This window comes from Orycteropus afer, unplaced genomic scaffold (genome assembly GCF_000298275.1).
Source record: "Orycteropus afer afer isolate SDZICR_OR568_19922 unplaced genomic scaffold, OryAfe1.0 scaffold00008, whole genome shotgun sequence".
In the NCBI taxonomy this organism is placed as follows: Eukaryota; Metazoa; Chordata; class Mammalia; order Tubulidentata; family Orycteropodidae; genus Orycteropus; species Orycteropus afer.
This window is the reverse complement of record NW_006921595.1, coordinates 3115627-3124293: the sequence shown is the minus strand read 5'-3', so window position 1 is coordinate 3124293 and position 8667 is coordinate 3115627. Positions and strand designations below refer to the sequence as shown.

At 43.9% G+C, this 8667-nt stretch overlaps 1 protein-coding gene across 1 annotated transcript in view; it reads right to left on the bottom strand.

Moving 5' to 3' along the window:
• Window positions 1–4222: 4222 nt before the first annotated feature.
• The window catches only part of NOD1 (nucleotide binding oligomerization domain containing 1), a 53151-nt gene continuing 48706 nt past the window's right edge, over window positions 4223–8667 (bottom strand). The window contains exons 8-9 of the mRNA XM_007946399.1: window positions 7548–7645; window positions 4223–4295 (exon numbers count right to left, since the gene is read on the bottom strand). Coding sequence (XP_007944590.1) covers window positions 4223–4295; window positions 7548–7645 — 171 coding nt within the window. The remainder of the gene's footprint in view (window positions 4296–7547; window positions 7646–8667) is intronic.

The following is an 8667-nucleotide window of genomic DNA, read 5'->3' as shown; positions in this document are numbered from 1 at the left end:
GCAATATGAAAGCTGGACAATGGAAAAGGAAGACAGAAGAACTGTTGCATTCAAACTGTGGTGCTGACAAAGAATATTAAGTATACCGTGGGCTTCCAGAAGAATGAACAAATCAGTCTTAGTGGAAATACAACCAGAATGCTCTTTAGAAGTGAGTATGGTGAGACTTCAGCTCACTTACTTTGGATATGTCATCATCATGTTCAGTGAAAATGAGGGACCCACTCAATGAAATAGGTTGACACAAGAGCTGCAATGGCGATCATGAAGATGGTGCGGGACCAGGCAACGTTTCGTTCTGTTGTATGTAAAGTCGCCAGAAGTTGGAGCCAACTCAATGGCAACTAACAACAACTAACTGCACATACTGAGCAGTGACCCTGTGCCAGGCACTATGGTAAATGGTTTAATTACATGCATTGTCTCATTCAATCCTCACAATGAGCCTGGGAGGGCAATACTCTTTGATTCCCATTTTTAAGGACGAAATCAAGATTCTGACAGTCTTTGGACCTGGCCCTAAGTAGCACACCTAGGAAATGGCAAAACAGGCACTCCATGGGACTAATACAACTTTCCCATTCAGTGGCTTTACATGGCTTTTTTCTAAGTTCCAAATCAGCATGAACATGGCATATATACATGTTTAAAAATGGGAGCTGTCATTTCTTTCCCAAAATTAACCAAGATGTTCTATGGAAAGAAATAACCATATCCTCAATTTGTAGATTTTGTTTTTTATGTTCATTATTTTTATTTTTCTCTTGATTAGGAAAAATCTGCTCTTCTCTGCTCTGAAACTCAGCTCAAATTAGGACCCTAATTTCAGTTTTACAAGAGGATGGGCAATCCAGCGTTCACCGTCTAGAAGACCAAAGTATTTCCAAACTTAATTTAAGCCAACATCACACAAATTCCTAATTCGCTGGAGGTAGCAATTTTAATCATCTCTAAGAGGAGCAATCATGTTTGGTAGTTTCTGAGTAAGATTTAGATTGTCAAGAGTTTAGTTTTAGCTATTTAATAAAATGTGAATTTGATTAGCTGAGAAGTGTGGTTCTTTCACTAAGTCTGAAGTCTCATCTGAGCATCCTTGGCCTTCAGCATGCCTCGATCATGCCTTTGTGTTTCCCACCTGCCTCAATGCTGAGCGAGGTGGATGGTGAGGGAGTTGGGGGCCCAAGGGTGGCCTGACAACCTCTTCCGGAAATTCATCCCCACCTTCTGTTACTGATTGTTTCCTGGAAGGGTATTCAAATATAGAAGTATCTTCTATAGCTCATTGACTGTTTAACTTTGCCATTATTGGAAGATTAGGCCCTGCCACTGCATCAACGTTACCTGACTCTCTGGTGCACCCAGACACCGAGCACATGTTCTATTGGCACTTACCTACTTGGTTAATGATTTGTTTACTTCTCTCTCTCTCTCTCTCTCTGCCTCCACTTGAGTTCCTGGGAAAACATTTGAAACTTAATCGTCACCAACATCCAGCACAATGCCTGACACTCAGGGCTTAGTCAGTGTTGGGAGGAAAGTCAAGGGCTTAAGCCATGGGTTTGGGCAGCCACATGTAACGCACTAGTCCCATGGCCGACTCTGAGTGCACCACAGGTTGCAGTTGCCATTGAGTGGATCACTGGATGGGTATGGGTCAGGACTGTATGAAGGAATATGTTACATGGAAGAATCACTAGAGGAATATGTAAAGTGTAAAATACTCAAAACACTTTGTGAAGTTCTTTATACTGCCAAGTTGCCACGTGTGTCCATCTCATCATTGGGTTTTGAGGTTGGAGGGAACACAGGGAAGAAAAGAAGTCCAACCAGGAAGTGGGGGGAGGGGCTACTGCTAAGGGGCCAAGGGGAGAGAAGCGCTGAGGATTCCTAGGCTGCCTTGCTGTGTCTGTGAAGTTAAGACTATAAAAACTGTAAGTTTTAAAGACTTCTGGTATCTTGGTAGCTCCCCACATGTATTTTAATTAGTTCCTATTTCCTTGACTGGAAAATATTTGGAAGTCTTCAAAAGGTGGCTGGCTTCATTAGGGTCAGGCAGGATGGAGAATATTTAGGCAACTCTGCTTCCCTGAATTGGGCTGAGTATAAACTGGGTAGAGTGTGTGTTGTGGTGGGCAATGCCTAGAGTTAGAAGAAGAACAAGGAGGGGATGTGGAGAGAAGGAATACCCCAGAGGTGATGGAGAATTTGCCCTCAGATCCAGGTTCAAATCAGGACCTCACTACTTGTCAGCTCTAAGACTCTGGACATACTTGGCTCACACTCTCTGAGGCACATTTTAAACATCTTTAAAATAATACTGCTTTACCTATCTCATAAGGGTGTTAGGATTAGGTAAGGGGTTAATAAATCCTAGAGGTACAGTCTGTTACCCATTCCTAAGCCCACAAATTATAAGGTAAATCAAGCAGCAGCCCCTGGTTTGCGGGGAGGTTGTAAGATGTCAGGAACCACCAAGGCAGTGCCTTTACAGAAATTGCTATCATGTGACTGACTGATTGTAGGATTGCCCCCATAATTTCAAAAGCTACCTTCCTGACAGGCAGCTGTACAAAGCCAGGCTTGAACTCTGAGGGCTCAAAACGTCTGTTGGAGGCCCCTTGACTCTTTTCCATCTCATGAGCGGCCCCTATAAAGGTCAGTTCCTCTTGCCACAGTGGGTGACAGGCCCAGCTGGGTTCTTAACTCAGCAGTAAACAGCTGAGGGAGGTGATGGACATCGAACCTGGCCTGCCAGGGCCTGCCATGGTACAGTGGTGATAGCCATGGAATCTGGCCCACTCAGCATATTCTGGCCCCAGCCTGCCCTGACTCATGAGTCATTTTCCCTGAGAAGCCACCTGTGTGTTTTTAGAGGCTAGATAGAGAAGCCTTGGATACCGCCTTGGCTTTTTTGTCCCAAGGTACTGGAGAGGCCCATGAAGGATCAACTTGATAATGTGCATGACCTTCCTCCATCAGGCCTCTCCTCACAGCACACCCCCAGAGGCCCCCTAGCATAGTGAGTGTCTCTAAAGGGAGGCAGCCATGGAGCTCAGGGATTACAGCATGATTACCAGGCTCAATGTCTCTCAGAAATCTCAGACTCAGGCAATTAGAAATAGTGTTTCAGTATTTTATTAACAAAAGAATTGGCAAAAGAATAGGTTATCTGGTAATAAACACACACACACACACACACACACGCCAATTGAGCATCATCATGTACCCACCATAGTGGTAGGTGCCACCAGTGCTAGCCAGGTTCTCAGCCACCTCAGTTCCAACTCATTTGCCCTCCCAGCTACTCAAGGGCAAGGGATAGAGAAGCTTCCGTCTGGATGCCAGGGCTACAAAGGCCAGCTGTACCTCATTCCTTTTGGAGGACAGGAATAGAATTTTCCTTCTACTATGGAAGGAAGGTTGGGCAATCCTACTTCTGTAGTGATACTGCCTCAGAAACCCAAGGAGGGGTCGCTATGAGTCGGGTTTGACTCAACGGCACATAACAACAACAACACAACAACATGGACACCTTGGCCCACAGTATTTGGTCTTCCAGAGGTGGTCAGCCTAGCCATGCAAAACTCAGCAGAGGGCAGCCTGTGACCTTTGTGAGCAGACACTGAAACTTCAGGACTAAAACAAAAGCCCTTTTCTTGGCACAAGTTCCCCACAAGACCTTGGATGAGTCAAATCCCCATACTGTACATACCTCAATCTATATAGCTGTGAATTTGGAATAATATGAACACACGAGGGAGCACTCAGAAGGAAGGGAATATTTCTGGTAAAATACTTCTTGTTTGTAGAGCACCTTTTTCCTAGGAGCTTGGCACCAACTTTGCCCCAGCCCTCAGCTCTTCAATGAAGACATCAGGAACTAACTCACTCCCCCTGGTCCTTTGTATGAACTGAGGCTGGTCTCCTCTGTTCTCCTCAAAGTCTTATTCCTCTAGTTTCAGATAAAGATAATTGTGGGTATGCATTAAAGTCTCTTCATAGTATATTTACAGTATCTAAAGCAGTTCACAATACACTGTTTTCCAGCAAAATTACAACAGCTACTTAGTGAGTTTGCCAATCAGGTGTCTGAAGAGGAGGATAGTTTGCATCATCAAGCAATGGATGCCTGACCGTCCCATTTCAGCAGACCCTCTGTAGACACCCAAAGTGAATGACTGCAAAGTACACCTCTGCTAAAGAGACTCCCAGGACAAGGACCTCAGAAAAAGACAATGCGCTTCTCATCTTCAAAGACTTTGGCCTCTTCTGGTTTTATCAAGTTTCCATTTAGGCTGTTGAAAAGGAGAAACACAAAGAACAGAAGGAAAATGGCAGGGACAGTTGTATAGATCTCCCCAGTATGTGTTCCTGATGCTTTCATGTGTCACCTGACTATGAGATTAAGGAATACACCCTATCAGAGGCCTCTCTTCTGTGTTGCCAATTAATTACCTACTTAACATGTTTATCTGGATGTCTCACTGCACCTCAAAGTGACCACCTCTCCCCAGGGTTCCTAGCTCTCTGATCTTCCTCCAGGAGTCCCACCCAGTGAATGGTCACCATTCATCCAGCTGTGCAAGTTAGTAACCTGGGGTCAACCTGGGCACTTCCTCCTCATATTCAGTCGATCACACAGTTCAATTGTTTTTCCCTAAATGTCCCTAGGATTTCTCTTTGGAACCTCTTCATTTCTTCACCACTACCATCCTGGTCTGAGTGCCCATTCTCTCTGTGATTCACTGCAGTATCTGACTGCTTCACATGTACCCTGACTTCCTCAAGTCCCTTCTCCTAGAAGAGCGAGAGTGGTCTGTTTACAAAGCAAATCTGAGCATCCCTCTTCTGCTTAATACCCTTCAATGATTTTCCACTGCTTTTAGGAAAAAAGACCAAAAATACTTATTGTGACCCAAAGATCTTTTATGGTTTCTCTCTGCCGAACTCCTTGGCCTCCTGTTGCCCCTGTCTTCCACACTGCCTGAACCCCATTGCATATCAGCCTTCTTACAGTTCTTCAAGGACCACATGCTCTCTCTGCCTCAGAGCCTTTGCATATGCTGTTCCTCCTACCTGAAACATTCTTCCTACCACCTCAGTTAACTCCTACTCATCCTTCATGGCTTAGTTTAAATACCATTTCCTTAGGTGACTTCCCCTAAAACCTCATTCTGTATTAGGTTCTCCTCCTAGCCTTCCCTTTCATAGCCCTCATCACAATTACGCTGAGTAATTATTTGAACTCTTTATTTTCTTTACTATGTATCTTCCCTCCCTAGATGGTAAACCCATGAGTCCAGGTCTGTTTTGTTCCCCACTGAATTCTCGATACTAGTGCAGTGACTGGCACATTCAAACATGTTAGTATTCAATGAACGATGGAAGACACAGAGCTGGCTCCTGGGATGCATCAGTGACCAGGACCTAGTCTGGAGGAGGTAGCCTCATGAAAAAACTACTATAATGGAGTGTGGTAAATGCTGTCATGCATGATGTTTAGGTCATTGAACACTTCTAGTTTCTGACTTTCAAGGCAGAAGCCACCAAGAGACTTCAGACTTCAAATTCTTTTCAGAGAGGGATGCGGTATAAATAAATGTCCATAGAGATCATGAATCCAAGGAGACCAGTGCATCTCAGTCAGTGATGTCCAAACAGAGCTACTCCCTGAATCCAGCTCCCCTACCCGCTCACCCACAACTGTCTGGTGTAGCAGCCTTTGAACAGGGCCCAGTGCATGAGGTCACACAAACAGGAACACACTGAGCAGCTCTGGAGACAAGCCAGGGACTGAACTGCAGATAATCCCAAGGCCAGCACTCTAGCTATCTGTCCTGCCCTCTCTGAATCTCGTAGGTTCTCCTCCCCACCCGTCCATGCATGCCTATTTCAGGCTTCTTTAAAGCCTAATGTAACAGTCCCTTGTGTAGGAACAGTGGTCACTGAGAGTCAGCAAATGCATATTTTAAAGACTGACAGAATAAAGCAGCTTCATAACCTTGTAAATCTCCTAGCCAGCTTCTGAGAAAAACAGAGGCCAACAGTCACTTGCAAACTGTTCTGGAAGCCTGCTGCCACCTTCCGCTTCCTGTCTGCCTGTTCTACTCAAGCCAAAGAATTGACAGGAAATGCAGCGGTAGCAGGCAAGCAGTCCATGTGAGAGCAGCGGGCGAGGGAAACAGACTGACATTCCGTTAGCCCGCACAGGCCTTCCAGGTTGGAGTGCGCTCGGCTTCTCGGGCGCAGATGCCCAGTGTCCTCTGTCAGTCCTGTTGAATCAATCTCTATTCTCTGTGACAGTGTGGTTCACAAGTTGTTTTCAACTGTCACATAAAATAAGAATTGACATTTTACGTTTTCAACCAGCATCCATACACTTACTTACATGGACACCCAAGAGAAAAGATGAACAAAATAAGTTTCTCCACACCATGGTATTTTGTTCTTTTCAGTTTCCTTTTTTTTTTTAAAAAAAAAAATAATAATAACGCTGGTTGCAACCCACCGTCTGGGCCTTTTATGATCCACTAACAAGCTCCAACACAAAGTTTAAAAAGCTTTAGGAACTGAGGCCAGGGAGCTGTGCCTTGATGTTTTGAGTTTTTCAGGCTGTGAAATTCTCCCCAGTTGTGAAAAAAGAAAGTAGCTTATGATTAACTACCCCTTGAGCTGAGGGCATGGGTTCACTGTGCGGGAGCCTGGATATCTCCACATTGTGAGAGCATGAACTCCTGTGGTCTGTGTCCCACAGCCCAGCTCTGCCCCTACCAGATTCTCCATGTGGCCTGTGCCTCACTCTGAAGGGCTGTCTCAGGTCCTGGAGTGGACAGCAAATTACTAAAGCACTTACAAGTCCATGTTCAGGTACACAGGGCCAGTGTCAGAATTCTCTGTTCTCAGCTTGGTTAAGCCAGTACTTTTAAGAGGCCAGATCTCTTCTGTCATGTTAACTCCTGTATCCCCAGCACCTGAGACAGTATCTTGCATAAAGAACGTGCACTAGAATGGTAAGTGTTGTTACTACCAGGAAACACCCTTCAAACTCTACAGGCACATCTATCAGTATGTACCCAGTCCCGTCTCACCCAGGCGATTAAATTAGGAAGGGGGCTGGTGAGTGAAGGTGTGTGCCTTGTGGAAGGCAATAAAGAACAGGGCTCAATGTTGTATGAACACAATGTGGTTTTCTTCCACTAGCATAAGCAAGTTCTCAGAGCAGAAACAGGAAGCAGAGAAAGAGCACAAGTCAGCTCAAATCTAGCTGCTGGCATGGGGGAGGGGCACACAGACAGTAGAGTCAGGCAGTCTGGGCCAAGCTCTAGTTTCTTCTCTTGAGCATGACCTTGGACAACTTTTACTTCACCTCTCCGGGCTTCAGTTTCTACATCTGTGAACTGGAGGTAATATCACGTACTTTGCAGGGTTGCTGAAAAGATGCAGAAAAAATAAAAATTGCCCTACACAGTGCCTGGCACACAGTAGGTGGTGCTAAGCAAACCATCATTACTGTGATTGTTACTATAACAAGTGGTGATGGGTCTTACCAAATCTCTGTTATGCCGGTGTTCTTCTTCAATGCATCTGCCAGCTGGGCAATGCCCTTGACTGTGATCTGGTTCTGGATAAGCCTGAAAGAACATATCTGTGTGAATACATAATATAGGCAGTCCCCGGGTTATGAATGTCTGACTTACATACGAACCAACCCCATAAAGCCTATTACATTAAAAATTTGAGGTATATACAATAGTTCATAATAACAAATGGATGCTACTTTGCAACGTGCATTAAAACATCATCATTATTATTACTGTATAATTATGTTAAAAATGTTTTAGTATATCTGCAAGTTTCTTTGATTTTTTTATGCATAAAAATGCACACTATACTAAGACAAACATTTGCCTAACTGACAGTAGATACGAACTATACCTAACTATTCTGACTTTCGTACAAATTTGTCTTAAACACTTAGAAACAGGACTCGTTCATAATCCAGGGACTGCCTGTACTGGATGAAACCTGCCTCCTCTGTTAGGGAGCTGTAGGGTGTAATGGCATAAGAGACAAGGTCAACGGAAGTACTGTGTCCACCTGATTTTTAATCTGGCTAAGATTGTCTAGACCAGATCCACTAGAATAAAGGACAAACATTTTTAATCTTATGTATATTTTTATAATGGGCCTAATATACTTTTATATTCATATGTAAGTAGTATAATGCATATATAGGCACTTGATATTTTTATTGCAGGAGCACCTAATTAAAAATGTTTAGAGATCATCTGTCTAAAAAAAAAAATTCTAAGAAATACATCTTGCAAAAAGGCAATCTTCCAGGTGGCTAGGGAAATGCAAGGCAGCTTTTTTAAAAGTTTTTATTGTGGTTTGAGTGAAAATTTACAGAGCAAATTCATTTTCCATACAGCAGTTCATACACACTTTGTTTTACAAAGCAGCTTTAAAAAAAATTACTGTGATTTGGGTGAAAGTTTATAGAGCAAATTTATTTTCCATACAGTAGTTCATACACATTTTGTCTCATGACATTGACTGCAATTTCCCACAGTGTAACAGCTCTCTTCCCACTTCCTCCCCATAGTTACCTCTTCCCTGTGTCGTTCTGTCTCCTGCATTCCTGCCCTCTGATCTGTCTCCCTGTGC